We start from the raw sequence: 15411 nt of genomic DNA on the forward strand, positions 1-15411 counted from the left end.
TTCAATGGTCGGTATCTCTCCAATAAATGTTTGTTTGCCTTTACACATGAATCCAAGAAATCAAACATTGCAGAGTCAAACAAGAAAACACACAGTAGGTGGGACTTGAATCCCGGGACATCAGGCTGAGAGCTTTGGGTGCTCCATCCAGGGCCGCACAATCTCCATCATCCAATGAATTTAAAATCTCAGACAAGATGAACAAAAAAACATCCGACGGGCACGAACATAATTGTGGAAACGAAGACTACATCATAAAATTCAAAGTACAAAATATTTATCGTGAACTTCAATTCGGGGCACAACTTTGAGATCAGATACAGACTATTATGGAACAAAAACTGCTCGAAATATATTCCTCGCAACGTCTCTCGCAATTAACAATATTTTTAAAAAATTAAATATGCACATACCGTGCATCCAGATATAAATATTGGAATCATAACTTAAATATTAAAACATTGTTTAAATAATATTTAAATAAATAACAATTGCTCCCAGTCTTCATTAAATATATCGATGGGAAATCTTTAATTCCTTCTGCTGATTTGTGCCGTTATGAAAAGGAGCTGTTGTAATCGGGCCCTGGTCTCAGTGCGGATTATTTCCCAGGCACAGTCACTGAATCCCTGAAAAAAGGAAACATTGGGGAAAATGTGTTAGATAAGGAACATAATTCAATAGGTCGAAATGATCTACAAGTCAGTAATCACTCAGGCAATTATCAATTGTCCCACCTCCTGATTGAGAAACTTTTCCAGTTTCCGAAAGTAGTTGTTAATGGCGGAGTTTCTCCTCAGAGTGGATCCCGGATTCCTGACGCATTTTTCCAGCTCACTGAGCTGGCGGTCCAGAAGAAGCCGGAAATGTTCCACCTTCACCCGGTCCCAGGTAACTGAGCCCAGGTTCATCCTGTAGATCTTGCTGATGTGACGCACGGTCTGATGGACAATCTGGATCTTGTCCTGTGTCTGGGAAAAATATTCACAATGACATTAGAGAGGATATTTCTCCTTGAACTGGTCATTTTAATTGACATGTGCATCGGTAAATCTGTGAGAATCTCGATTTTAAAATGTCGGCATCGCTATTGCTGGTGACAATATTGATCACTCTCAAATTGGTTACTGGTATCTTTGCCTTTGATTAGCTAACCTGATCCTGTTAGCAATTTGGGGTAAATGGAGGGAAGAATATCAAACTGTTCAGCAGCTGGTCCGTCTGTCCCCGCAATGGCTCAACAATAAAATTTTGGACTTATGATTATTATTTTTGCGGAGGTGGATACACCGCCGCCCCCCCCCCCCCCCCCCTCGCCCCCGGCGCCCCCACCACCACACACACTTAACTATTTCGTCTTCCAGTATTAGCAGGATTACAGGTTGCAAAGTTCATCCCCCAAAAGGCACAACGTTAGATTTTCTGAGTGGCACAGTGGTTAGCACAGAAACCTGGGTTCGATTCCAACTTTGGTTGACTGTGTGGAGTTTGCACGTTCTCTTGCTATGTGCGTGGGGTTCCTCTGGGTGCTCCGGTTTCCCCTCACAGTCCTAAGATGTGCAGGTTAGGTGGACTGACCATTAAATTACCCCTTTGACTCCAGGGTTGGTATAGGGCTGGGGAGTGGGCCTGGGTCGGGCGCTATTTCAGAGGGTCGGTCCAGACTTCTGCACTGTCGGAATTTTATGGAAATCAACATTGTTCTCATTGTTGAGGATCTCGCTACATTCCCCACATAACTATTACGCCTGACAGTATCAGGGTGGTCAGAGAGTTTACAAATTGCACACTCACCTGTAACCTCTTGACGAGATGGTGCAGGTTCAGGGATTTGGTTCTCAGTGATTCTCTCGTTGTTTTGCACTCCGATGGAAAGGGTCCTCCCTACAACAGGACAGAATGATTGTCAGAAAAAGCTTGAAGCACACTTTCTCAGTAATTCTTCTCCCAAAACTGGAACAATCAACAATTTGTTTAAAGATTTTACCCACAACATATTTAACTGGCCATTGAACTGAATCATTCTTAGTATAATTTTCACACATTTTCTCCCATATTTGAATATTACATGGTGTATTCCATCACGGAGGTGTTCTACATTTTGCTATGAACGCGGATTGAATCGGGGATTATCCCGAGGATCTGCGAGGTAAAATTCGTTACTCCCATCACCGGATCTCTGTTCAAACTCACCATGATCTTCAGGGAATTCTGAGCATCCTTGTTAAAGACTTCCTGTAACTGCAGCCTCTGGCAGTCCTGGCTCAGGACCCCGGGTAACAAGATTAACAAAATCCACAAGCCCCAAACACTTGGAAAATTCATGTTTAAACAAGAGCAAAGATCAGAAACGATAGAAAGTGGCTGGACCGGGGTTCAGCGCCGAACGCAATATTAACACGAGCTGAACTCCTTCGCTGTTGGACTGAGAGGAATATTCCTCCTGGGTGAGCTGTACCCATTTTAATGTGTAAACCAGGATATTCCTTTGACGTTACAGAAAGGGATCGATTTTGTTTCTAACCGCGGTGTGATTTCAGGGAATCTTTAAACCTCTTTCCATCAGTGACTTCTTCAATTGGAAACCTTTTTCACTTTCTGCTTAATTAAGAGGGAGAGAATTCACTGATAAATTAGGATGCGAATATATTGTCCAAAAGTTCACATCTGTTGCCCCTTTGCACTCCAGGCTCTGATAAGGAATTGCTTTGAAAAAATCAGTTCATATATTTTAAGACCCTAAAATGCGGAACAATCTTTCATCGGAAACTGCTCAGGTCTCTGTCAGCGTGCGTATTTACTAGAATGTTTAAGGTATTAGTTTCTGTCTCTTTACCGAAGCAAGGCTACACTGGCAAACCTCATTCGAGGATGGGAGATTGAGAAGATGCACATACAATCCGTGGCACCTAAGAGAGTGAGAGGTGATACCATTGGAACTTGTAAAATGTTTAAGCCTGTGATCGGGTAAATGTTGGGCAAGTATCTCCCTGCCGGACAATCTCGAACAAAGTGTAACTGCCGCAGTTATAAAGAAGTTGAGGGGAAATTTGTAAAGTACGAAACGTATGGGGAATGGTTGTGTGGTGGCAATTTCTCTAGCAGTAATCTAGAGGGCCAGGCTAATGAACTGGGGATATAATGGAATATACATTCAATTAATGCACCTGAGATTGAAAGGCAATCGCATTATGGGTCACCATTAACCTGTCCTTAGTTGTCATAAAATCACTTCAGATATACCAATGTCCTTGATGGAAGCGGGAATTTGCTATTCTCAGCTGGCGCGGCCTGCATGTGACTCCTGACCGACAGCAATGTGGTCGGCTCTGAACTACCCTCTCAAATGACCTAGCAGCCCATTCAATTGTCACCACCACCACATCCAAGGATAGTTAAGGATGAACAACAAATGATGGACACATCCCATGAAAGAAAGAAAATGTTGCAAAATATTGAAATGTTCTACCTGAGGAGCTTGTGGATGTTGAGCCATTGATCAATTATATGTTAGATTTTAGGATATTATGGAATATGGGAATCGTTAAGGAAGATCAGACAGAGAAGATCTGCCATAAACAGTTGACTGAAAGGACTAAATGGATGTCTCCTGCTAATCTTGCTTATATTCTACATTTTAGTTAAATAAACATATTTAATAGTTTTAATTACATAATATAATTAGCCAATGTTACTGTGTTTCTGAATCATTCTGACAGTTTTTGCGCCACATTTACACAATGTGTGTCCTCTATCTCTTGGGTCTCATCATTAATGCTGCCCTTTTCTCTCCAGTAGAAACTATTCAATGAACAGTGTCTTTCACGACTGTTCTTTCTCCCTTCCTTCCCTTTCCTCATGGCCAAACGCACGGAAGTGTTGAGATGTTGAAAAATACATCTAAGAGAATTGTAAGGGATCCAAAATTCGGGGTATCATTGAATGTCTAGAGAGATGATTGCAACTGCAGCTACCTCATTTCAAGTCACAATTCGTAATTGTTTATTTTATACTGTAAGCAAATGGGAAGCCATTTCCACACGTCAAGAACAGCAACTGGGCACACCACCTAATCAAACAGCTGGCTTGACTATTTATCAAGTGCTTCTTAGTCACAGCATTCACTGTCCATGTGGAGTTTACATGTTCTCTCCGTGTCTGGGTAGGTCTCAACCGCACAACACAAAAAGATGTCCAGGGTAGGTGGATTAGCCAAGCTAAATTGTCCTTAATTGGAAAAAAAGTAATTGGTTATTCTAAATGAAACAGGAAAAAATAGCCACAGTAGAACTACTGTTAAGATATGAATTTGTTTTATGTTTCAAAAGTAAATTCCTCAATGTGTGTCTTGCGTTCGCAGTGTCTTACAACTGTACTCCGTAAATTGCTGCTGCTGGGGAGAGGGGGTAGCTGGTACGGGGTGGGGTGGTCGAGGCGGGAGGGTGCCGTCGGGGGGATATATGGGTACGTGGGAACCGGGTAAGTAGCTGGATTAAAAAAGGGGATGGCTAGTCGACAAGGGCGGGGGGGGGGGAGGTAAAGAGCCCTCCAACCCGGCTGATCGCGTGGAATGTGAGAGGGCTGAACGGGCCGATAAAAAGGGCATGGGTACTCGCACACCTAAAGAAATTAAAGGCAGATGTGGTTATGCTGCAGGAGACGCATTTGAAACTGATAGACCAGGTCAGACTACGCAAAGGATGGGTGCGGCAGGTGTTTCATTCGGGGTTAGATGCAAAGAACAGGGGGGTGGCTATATTAGTGGGGAAACGGGTACTGTTTGAGGCAAAGACCATAGTGGCGGATAGTGGGGGTAGATACGTGATGGTGAGTGGTAGATTGCAAGGGGAGGCGGTGGTTCTAGTGAACGTATATGCCCCGAACTGGGATGATGCGAATTTTATGAGGCATATGTTGGGACGTATCCCGGACCTAGAGGCGGGAAAGTTGGTAATGGGGGGAGACTTCAATACGGTGCTGGACCCAGGGCTGGACAGATCGAGGTCCAGGACCGGGAGGAGGCCGGCTGCAGCTAGGGTGCTCAAGGACTTCATGGAGCAGATGGGAGGAGTAGACCCCTGGAGATTTAGCAGGCCTAGGAGTAAGGAGTTCTCGTTTTTCTCCTATGTTCATAAAGTATATTCACGGATAGACTTTTTTGTTTTGGGAAGGGCATTGATCCCGAAGGTGACAGGGATGGAGTACACGGCCATAGCTATCTCGGACCACGCTCCACATTGGGTGGACCTGGTGATAGGAGAGGAAAAGGAACAGCACCCACCCTGGAGAATGGACATGGGATTATTGGCGGATGAGGGGGTATGTTTAAGGGTGAGGGGGAGTATTGAAAGGTGCTTGGAGCTTAATGACAATGGGGAGGTTCAGGTGGGAGTGGTCTGGGAGGCGTTGAAGGCAGTGGTTAGAGGGGAGCTGATATCTATCAGGGCACATAAAGGAAAGCAGGAGGGTAGCGAAAGGGAGCGGTTGCTGAAACAACTTTTGAGGGTGGACAGACAATATGCGGAGGCACCGGAGGAGGGACTGTACAGGGAAAGACAAAGGCTACATGTAGAATTTGACTTGTTGACTACGGGTAATGCAGAGGCACAATGGAGGAGGGCACAGGGTGTACAGTATGAATATGGAGAGAAGGCGAGCCGGTTGCTGGCCCACCAACTGAGGAAGAGGGGAGCACCGAGGGAGATAGGGGGGGGGGGTGAGAGATGAGGGAGGGAGAGATGGAGCGGGGTGCAGAGAGAGTGAATGGGGTGTTCAAGGCATTCTACGAAAGATTATATAAAGCTCAGCCGCCGGAAGGGAAGGAGAGAATGATGTGCTTTCTGGATCAGCTGGAATTCCCTAAGGTGGAGGAACAGGAGAGGGCGGGACTGGGAGCACAGATTGAGATGGAGGAGGTAGTGAAAGGGATTGGGAGCATGCAGGCGGGGAAGGCCCCGGGACCAGACGGATTCCCGGTGGAATTTTATAGGAAGTATATGGACTTGCTGGCCCCGCTTTTGACGAGAATCTTTAATGAGGCTAGGGAAAGGGGGCAGTTGCCCCCGACTATGTCGGAGGCAACGATATCGCTCCTCTTAAGAAGGAAAAAGACCCGCTGCAATGCGGGTCCTATAGGCCCATGTCCCTTTTAAACGTGGATGCTAAGATTCTGGCCAAGGTGATGGCGACGAGGATAGAGGACTGTGTCCCGGGTGTGGTCCATGAGGATCAAACCGGGTTTGTGAAGGGGAGATAGCTGAACACGAACATACGAAGGTTGCTAGGGGTAATGATGATGCCCCCGCCAGAGGGGGAAGCGGAGATAGTGGTGGCGATGGATGCCAAGAAAGCATTCGACACGGAGGAGTGGGATTATCTGTGGGAGGTGCTGAGGAGATTTGGCTTTGGAGATGGGTATATCGGATGGGTACAGTTGCTGTATAGGGCCCCGATGGCGAGTGTGGTCACGAATGGATGGAGGTCTGATTATTTCCGGCTTCACAGAGGGACGAGGCAGGGGTGTCCCCTGTCTCCGTTATTGTTTGCATTGGCAATTGGGCCCCTGGCCATAGCACTGAGGGTTTCCAGGAAGTGGAGGGGAGTGTTTAGGGGAGGAGAAGAACACCGGGTATCTTTGTATGCGGATGATTTGTTGTATGTTGCGGACCCGGTGGATGCCACCAGGGATGCCAGAGATAATGCGGATACTTGGGGAGTTTGGGGATTTTTCGGGGTACAAATTGAACATGGGGAAAAGTGAATTGTTTGTGGTGCATCCGGGGGAGCAGAGCAGGGAAATAGAGGATTTACCGCTGAGGAAGGTAACAAGAGACTTCCGATACTTAGGGATTCAGATAGCCAAGAATTGGGGAACCTTACACCGGCTTAATTTAACACGATTGGTGGAACAGATGGAGGAGGATCTCAAGAGATGGGACATGGTGTCCCTGTCACTGGCAGGTCGGGTGCAGGCGGTTAAAATGGTGGTTCTCCTGAGATTCCTCTTTGTGTTTCAGTGCCTCCCGGTGATGGTCACGAAGGCTTTTTGTAAGAGAATTGAGAAAGGTATTATGAGTTTTGTGTGGGCCGGGAAGACCCCGAGAGTGAGGAGGGGGTTCTTGCAGCGTAGTAGAGATAGGGGGGGTTGGCACTACCGAGCCTAAACGATTATTACTGGGTCGCCAATATCTCAATGGTGTGTAAGTGGATGGGAGAAGGGGAGGGAGCGGCGTGGAAGAGATTGGAGAGGGCGTCCTGCAAGGGGACCAGCCTACAAGCAATGGTGACGGCACCGTTGCCGTTTTCACCAAAGAAATACACCACAAGCCCAGTGGTGGTGGCAACACTAAAAATTTGGGGGCAGTGGAGACGGCATAGGGGAAGGACGGGAGCCTTGGTGCAGTCCCCAATAAGAAATAACCATAGGTTTGTTCCGGGGAGAATAGATGGGGGATTTGGAGTATGGCAAAGAGCTGGGGTAGTACAACTGAGAGATCTGTTCCTGGATGGGACGTTTGCAAGTATGGGAGCGCTGACGGAAAAGTATGGGTTGTCCCAAGGGAATGCGTTTAGGTATATGCAACTGAGGGCGTTTGCGAGGCAACAGGTGAGGGAATTCCTGCAGCTTCCGACGAAGGAGGTGCAAGATAGAGTGATCTCAGAGACATGGGTGGGGGATGGTAGGGTGTCGGATATATTTTGGGAAATGAGAGACGAGGGGGAGATCATGATAGATGAGCTGAAAGGGAAATGGGAGGAAGAGTTGGGGGAAGAGATCGAAGAGGGGCTATGGGCTGATGCCCTACGTAGGGTAAACTCGTCGTCCTCGTGTGCCAGGCTAAGCTTGATACACTTTAAGGTTTTACACAGGGCGCATATGACTGGAGCACGGCCACACTATGTAGAAAAATGAATGCCCAACCATAGGGGTGCAGAAGAGGAGGGTGATGACAAGTTTGATGAGGGGATGTGCGAGACTGGGATGCACAGGGATTTCAGGATTGGGTGAAGAAAGAGAGAGCCCAAGGGAGCATGAAGTTCTAACTCCGGTAGTTAAATGACAGGAAAGGCAGTCCCATGTCAGAAGACCAACAAACCTATAGAAAGCAAGGAAAAGCCACTGAGGAAGTGCGGATGAGACAAGGGGTTTAAACATGGTACATGAGGGGACAGGAATCCATTGAGGTCAACAGAGATGGGGATGGTGGGTTAGTGGGACGAACTTAACACTGTTATGTGTTGAAGGTGGGGAATAGTCATTCAGTCAGCTGAACCTTAATGTTGCATAAATAGAAATGGAAACATGTATGTCTCCGTTGGTGATCAGGTGAGGGTTTCCTGTGCCAACTGATTTGTATTCACTTTGAGGAATGATTGGCATAACTCCAGTGCACCGAGTGCAGCATTTAAAACAAATATTCAGGCTGTGCACTTCAGCAACAAACTGGGGCATAGTCCGCCGAGTCAGAAATTAGTGCTTACACAATGCTGAGATAACTTCATTATAGGTCTCGTCAATCATTTATGACACTTTTCATGAAGGTCAACGGTAAGATCGTATGGAACAAGCCGCAATAATGCGTAATCCAAGAACACATACGTTTTCTGATTCAAACCTCCAAACTCTCCATCGGGAGATGTTGGAGGATTGGAGACTTATTCAAGAAAGGGTGTTTGGGCAGTCCGAAGCGACCACAGGCCAACGAGTTCCAAAAAATCGAGCCTCGAGCAGGATTTGGCCAATCTAAATTGCCACTTTATTGGAAAATGAATTGGGTGTTCTGAATTGAAAAAATAACTTCACAACACAGAAACTCTGGGCAAACTGAACGTAATCGTCTTTTTGAGCTGCTCTTGATCTAACTCATCGCCATGGTTTCAGTATATGGTAAATTGTTTACCCGGAATTAAGTTCCACGGATGAGGCTGCAGAGTGTGACCAAGAGAGCAGCACCGCAGACCCAGTTTCTCCATGTGATAGTACTTTCAAACATCTGGAAATGAAGGATCCAGTGTAGAATGTATTTCTATTGCAACTGGGTTTGCCGTATAGCTGAGTCTATCCAATGTATCAATAATTCGAGGCACAGATACGATAGTCTATATTGTTCTTTGACACTGTGAATAATGACATATTTATGAAGTAACTTTCTGTATCAAACAGGGCGAGGACAACATGCTGGTTATCCACCAAACACTGAATCAAATCAGCAGGACTTTCAATCAGAACCTCAGCATCGCGCCCAGGGTCGCTGCACTGCTGGAAGGCTTTCAGCTTAACATAATCAACAGCTTAATGAGCTGATCGCATGTGTCAGAGAGCCCGTGTCAGACCCCAGGAGCCAGGAAATTCAGCAATATGTCAGAAGTTGAACTGATAGTTCTCCCACCATTTTGCTAATGATCGATAGCAGACTGATATGAACCTAATTGCATCCGGCTTTTGAGGGACACGGCACGCAGTTGGACACTTTCCCCAGGCTGGAAGGTAAATCCCAGTGTGATAGTGAACATGGAGCATCCTGGCTAGGACCGTGACTCGCTCCGGAGGATCGAACCTTCAGTCCTCTTCGTTCGGGATGTTATCCGGGACTCACAGCCTTTGCTGTACACAGTGCGTTCAGCCTCCAGTGGATGGAATTAGCTGAAGACTGGCATCCGTGATGCTCGGACCCTTGGGGACTGGCCAAAACGGATCATCCACCTGGCAATTCTGGCTGAAAGTGGCAACATTTTCAGTCCTTTATTTCTCTCTGACTCACCTGCTTGCTTCACCATTGAGTACAGGGATGGTTGCGGAGCATCGTCCTTTGGTTGCTTGTAGTCCAGCACTATTCATTAATCGCCTCCCCTCCCCCCGACCAGCATCTCCCTTCTCAACCTTGCCGCTAATTGAGATGTGGTGATCCTCAGGTTAAATCACCACCATCCAGCTCTCCCCCTCAAAGCAGCCTGTGGTCGCCTGATGCTATGGCGACTTTACTTCACTATTCTGGACTGCAGAGAGCAAATGCCTTTCAAAAAACAAATCCTACATTGTCGTGTCGATGATGGGGGGGGGGGGGGGGGGAGGGGCAACAAGCAGTGAAAATTCTAGATGGCCAAAGTAAATGGAAAATGACAATAATGTGGCAGTGGCGATTCTTCTATTCACTATATGTATTTACAATAGTATACACATTTAAAAATGATGTTGCTTTAATGTTACGCATTGTTGTATGTGCTCCAAAAAGATCAAATTAAGCAAAACAATGTAGCACTGTAGGGCAATTCGAGAATTAGTGCAGACGGCAGTTATACAGCGTTTCACTGGATTTCACAAAATGCTTGCGCGATGCCATTTATTGCAAAGAAATGATCATCAGCGTGTGGACATGGCAATGAGATGAATTACCAATGGAAATCCCTCCCACCATAAATAGAATGATTACATTGTCAGAAGATACTGGGCAGACATTCTCCCGAAAACAATCAGTCACATCTGAACGACTGATGGCAACAAAACAAGTTAGCTCCCGCTTAACACCTGCTTATTCTGTTAGACTGCCCGCACTGAATGGGAATCTAAGATTCACAGCCAGTAACTCTGATCTATTCTGATCGTACTTGTATTTCGCGATATATTGAGGTTGTTCCTGGTTTAAATGGGCTCTGATTTTGTTACTTTTTATCGATAACAATTTTGCTTTCTTTATATTTAGTTGACTTCGTGTTGTGAATAATTCAATCGCTTTGTAGTGGGTAAAATGTAGCCAAAGTGTTTATTTCTGAATCAAATTCAACGAACAGTTAAAAATCACAATTTTCAATGGTCGGTATCTCTCCAATAAATGTTTGTTTGCCTTTACACATGATTTCAAGAAATCAAACATTGCAGAGTCAAACAAGAAAACACACAGAAGGTGGGACTTGAATCCCGGGACATCAGGCTGAGAGCTTTTGGTGCTCCCTCCAGGGCCGCACAACCTCCATCATCCAATGAATTGAAAATCTCAGACAAGATGAACAAAAAAACATCCGACGGGCACGAACATAAATGTGGAAACGAAGACTACATCATAAAATTCAAAGTACAAAATATTTATCGTGAACTTCAATTCGGGGCACAACTTTGAGATCAGATACAGACTATTATGGAACAAAAACTGCTCGAAATATATTCCTCGCAACGTCTCTCGCAATTAACAATATTTTTAAAAAATTAAATATGCACATACAGTGCATCCAGATATAAATATTGGAATCATAACTTAAATATTAAAACATTGTTTAAATAAATAACAATTGCTCCCAGTCTTCATTAAATATATCGATGGGAAATCTTTAATTCCTTCTGCTGATTTGTGCCGTTATGAAAAGGAGCTGTTGTAATCGGGCCCTGGTCTCAGTGCGGATTATTTCCCAGGCACAGTCACTGAATCCCTGAAAAAAGGAAACATTGGGGAAAACGTGTTAGATAAGGAACAGAATTCAGGAGGTCGAAATGATCTACAAGTCAGTAATCACTCAGGCAATTATCAATTGTCCCACCTCCTGATTGAGAAACTTTTCCAGTTTCCGAAAGTAGTTGTTAATGGCGGAGTTTCTCCTCAGATTGGATCCCGGATTCCTGACGCATTTTTCCAGCTCACTGAGCTGGCGGTCCAGAAGAAGCCGGAAATGTTCCACCTTCACCCGGTCCCAGGTGACTGAGCCCAGGTTCATGCTGTAGATCTTGCTGATGTGACGCAGGGTCTGATGGACAATCTGGATCTTGTCCTGTGTCTGGGAAAAATATACACAATGACATTAGAGAGGATATTTCTCCTTGAACTGGTCATTTTAATTGACATGTGCATCGGTAAATCTGTGAGAATCTCAATTTTAAAATATCGGCATCGCTATTGCTGGTGACAATATTGATCACTCTCAAATTGGTTACTGGTATCTTTCCCTTTGATTAGCTAACCTGATCCTGTTAGCAATTTGGGGATAAATGGAGGGAAGAATATCAAACTGTTCAGCAGTTGGTCCGTCTGTCCCCGCAATGGCTCAACAATAAAATTTTGGACTTATGATTATTATTTTTGCGGAGGTGGATACACCGCCGCCCCCCCCCCCCCCGCCCCCGGCGCCCCCACCACCACCACACACACATAACTATTTCGTCTTCCAGTATTAGCAGGATTACAGGTTGCAAAGTTCATCCCCCAAAAGGCACAACGTGAGAATTTCTGAGTGGCACAGTGGTTAGCACAGAAACCTGGGTTCGATTCCAACTTTGGTTGACTGTGTGGAGTTTGCACGTTCTCTTGGTATGTGCGTGGGGTTCCTCTGGGTGCTCCGGTTTCCCCTCACAGTCCTAAGATGTGCAGGTTAGGTGGACTGACCATTAAATTACCCCTTTGACTCCAGGGTTGTTATAGGGCTGGGGAGTGGGCCTGGGTCGGGCGCTATTTCAGAGGGTCGGTCCAGACTTCTGCACTGTCGGAATTTTATGGAAATCAACATTGTTCTCATTGTTGAGGATCTCGCTACATTTCCCACATAACTATTACGCCTGACAGTATCAGGGTGGTCAGAGAGTTTACAAATTGCACACTCACCTGTAACCTCTTGACGAGATGGTGCAGGTTCAGGGATTTGGTTCTCAGTGATTCTCTCGTTGTTTTGCACTCCAATGGAAAGGGTCCTCCCTACAACAGGACAGAATGATTGTCAGAAAAAACTTGAAGCACACTTTCTCCGAAATTATTCTCCCCAAAACTGGAACAGACAATCAACAATTTGTTTAAAGATTTTACCCACAACATATTTAACTGGCCATTGAACTGAATCATTCTTAGTATAATTTTCACACGATTTCTCCCATATTTGAATATTACATGGTGTATTCCATCACGGAGGTGTTCTACATTTTGCTATGAACGCGAATTGAATCGGGGATTATCCCGAGGATCTGCGAGGTAAAATTAGTTACTCCCTTCACCGGATCTCTGTTCAAACTCACCATGATCTTCAGGGAATTTTGAGCATCCTTGTTAAAGACTTCCTGTAACTGCAGCCTCTGGCAGTCCTGGCTCAGCACCCCGGGTAACAAGATTAGCAAAATCCACAAGCCCCAAACACTTGGAAAATTCATGTTTAAACAACAGCAAAGATCAGAAATGATAGAAAGTGGCTGGACCGGGGTTCAGCGCCGAACGCAATATTAACACGAGCTGAACTCCTTCGCTGTTGGACTGAGAGGAACATTCCTCCTGGGTGAGCTGTACCCATTTTAATGTGTAAACCAGGATATTCCTTTGACGTTACAGAAAGGGGTCGATTTTGTTTCTAACCGCGGTGTGATTTCAGGGAATCTTTTAACCTCTTTCCATCAGTGACTTCTTCAATTTGAAACCTTTTTCACTTTCTGCTTAATTAAGAGGGAGAGAATTCACTGATAAATTAGGATGCGAATATATTGACCAAAAGTTCACATCTGTTGCCCCTTTGCACTCCAGGCTCTGATAAGGAATTGCTTTTAAGCAATGATGACCAAACCGGGTTTGTGAAGGGGAGATAGCTGAACACGAACATACAAAGGTTGCTAGGGGTAATGATGATGCCCCCGCCAGAGGGGGAAGCGGAAATAGTGGTGGCGATGGATGCCAAGAAAGCATTCGACAGGGTGGAGTGGGATTATCTGTGGGAGGTGCTGAGGAGATTTGGCTTTGGAGATGGGTATATCGGATGGGTACAGTTGCTGTATAGGGCCCCGATGGCGAGTGTGGTCACGAATGGATGGAGGTCTGATTATTTCCGGCTTCACAGAGGGACGAGGCAGGGGTGTCCCCTGTCTCCGTTATTGTTTGCATTGGCGATTGAGCCCCTGGCCATAGCACTGAGGGTTTCCAGGAAGTGGAGGGGAGTGTTTAGGGGAGGAGAAGAACACCGGGTATCTTTGTATGCGGATGATTTGTTGTATGTTGCGGACCCGGTGGATGCCACCAGGGATGCCAGAGATAATGCGGATACTTGGGGAGTTTGGGGATTTTTCGGGGTACAAATTGAACATGGGGAAAAGTGAGTTGTTTGTGGTGCATCCGGGGGAGCAGGGCAGGGAAATAGAGGATTTACCGCTGAGGAAGGTAACAAGAGACTTCCGGTACTGAGGGATTCAGATAGCCAAGAATTGGGGAACCTTACACCGGCTTAATTTAACACGATTGGTGGAACAGATGGAGAAGGATTTCAAGAGATGGGACATGGTGTCCCTGTCACTGGCAGGTAGGGTGCAGGCGGTTAAAATGGTGGTTCTCCCGAGATTCCTCTTTGTGTTTCAGTGCCTCCCGGTGATGGTCACGAAGGCTTTTTGTAAGAGAATTGAGAAAAGTATTATGAGTTTTGTGTGGGCCGGGAAGACCCCGAGAGTGAGGAGGGGGTTCTTGCAGCGTAGAAGAGATAGGGGGGGTTGGCACTACCGAGCCTCAACGATTATTACTGGGCTGCCAATATCTCAATGGTGTGTAAGTGGATGGGAGAAGGGGAGGGAGCGGCGTGGAAGAGATTGGAGAGGGCGTCCTGCAAGGGGACCAGCCTACAAGCAATGGTGACGGCACCGTTGCCGTTCTCACCGAAGAAATACACCACAAGCCCAGTGGTGGTGGCAACACTAAAAATTTGGGGGCAGTGGAGATGGCATAGGGGAAGGACGGGAGCCTCGGTGCAATCCCCGATAAGAAATAACCATAGATTTGTTCCGGGGAGAATGGATGGGGGATTTGGAGTAGGGCAAAGAGCTGGGGTAGTACAACTGAGAGATCTGTTCCTGGATGGGACGTTTGCAAGTATGGGAGCGCTGACGGAAAAGTATGGGTTGTCCCAAGGGAATGCGTTTAGGTATATGCAACTGAGGGTGTTTGCGAGGCAACAGGTGAGGGAATTCCTGCAGCTTCCGACGAAGGAGGTGCAAGATAGAGTGATCTCAGAGACATTGGTAGGGGATGGTAGGGTGTCGGATATATATAGGGAAATGAGAGACGAGGGGGAGATCATGATAGATGAGCTGAAAGGGAAATGGGAGGAAGAGTTGGGGGAAATGATCGAAGAGGGGCTATGGGCTGATGCCCTACGTAGGGTAAACTAGTCGTCCTCGTGTGCCAGGCTAAGCTTGATACACTTTAAGGTTTTACACAGGGCGCATATGACTGGAGCACGGCCACACTATGTAGAAAAATGAATGCCCAACCATAGGGGTGCAGAAGAGGAGGGTGATGACAAGTTTGATGAGGGGATGTGTGAGACTGAGATGCACAGGGATGTCAGGATTGGGTGAAGAAATAGAGAGCCCAAGGGAGCATGAAGTTCTAACTCCGGAAGAGAAATGACAGGAAAGGCAGTCCCATGTCAGAAGACCAATAAATCTATAGAAAGCAAGGAAAAGCCACT

At 46.1% G+C, this 15411-nt stretch overlaps 2 protein-coding genes across 2 annotated transcripts; both read right to left on the reverse strand.

Moving 5' to 3' along the window:
• Positions 1–530: 530 nt before the first annotated feature.
• Positions 531–2325, reverse strand: LOC140397999 (interferon a3-like). The gene is made up of 4 exons (XM_072486236.1): positions 2194–2325; positions 1795–1884; positions 738–971; positions 531–629 (listed from the first exon to the last, which is right to left on the reverse strand). Exons 1-4 carry the CDS (start codon positions 2323–2325, stop codon positions 531–533), a joined length of 555 nt encoding a protein of 184 aa, XP_072342337.1.
• Positions 2326–11322: 8997 nt separating this feature from the next.
• Positions 11323–13120, reverse strand: LOC140398000 (interferon a3-like). The gene is made up of 4 exons (XM_072486237.1): positions 12989–13120; positions 12585–12674; positions 11530–11763; positions 11323–11421 (listed from the first exon to the last, which is right to left on the reverse strand). Exons 1-4 carry the CDS (start codon positions 13118–13120, stop codon positions 11323–11325), a joined length of 555 nt encoding a protein of 184 aa, XP_072342338.1.
• Between the last annotated feature and the right edge of the window lie 2291 nt (positions 13121–15411).

This window comes from Scyliorhinus torazame, chromosome 21 (genome assembly GCF_047496885.1).
Source record: "Scyliorhinus torazame isolate Kashiwa2021f chromosome 21, sScyTor2.1, whole genome shotgun sequence".
Classification (NCBI taxonomy): domain Eukaryota; kingdom Metazoa; phylum Chordata; class Chondrichthyes; order Carcharhiniformes; family Scyliorhinidae; genus Scyliorhinus; species Scyliorhinus torazame.

Coding starts and splice junctions, on each gene's coding strand:
- LOC140397999 (XM_072486236.1), bottom strand. CDS start 2,325: ATGAATTTTCCAAGTGTTTGGGGCTTGTGGATTTTGTTAATCTTGTTA. Junction 1,885..2,193: donor AGAATTCCCTGAAGATCATG/GTGAGTTTGAAC, acceptor GTCCTGTTGTAG/GGAGGACCCTTTCCATCGGA. Junction 630..737: donor AAAAGTTTCTCAATCAGGAG/GTGGGACAATTG, acceptor TCCTTTTTTCAG/GGATTCAGTGACTGTGCCTG.
- LOC140398000 (XM_072486237.1), bottom strand. CDS start 13,120: ATGAATTTTCCAAGTGTTTGGGGCTTGTGGATTTTGCTAATCTTGTTA. Junction 12,675..12,988: donor AAAATTCCCTGAAGATCATG/GTGAGTTTGAAC, acceptor GTCCTGTTGTAG/GGAGGACCCTTTCCATTGGA. Junction 11,764..12,584: donor ATCTCGTCAAGAGGTTACAG/GTGAGTGTGCAA, acceptor TATTTTTCCCAG/ACACAGGACAAGATCCAGAT.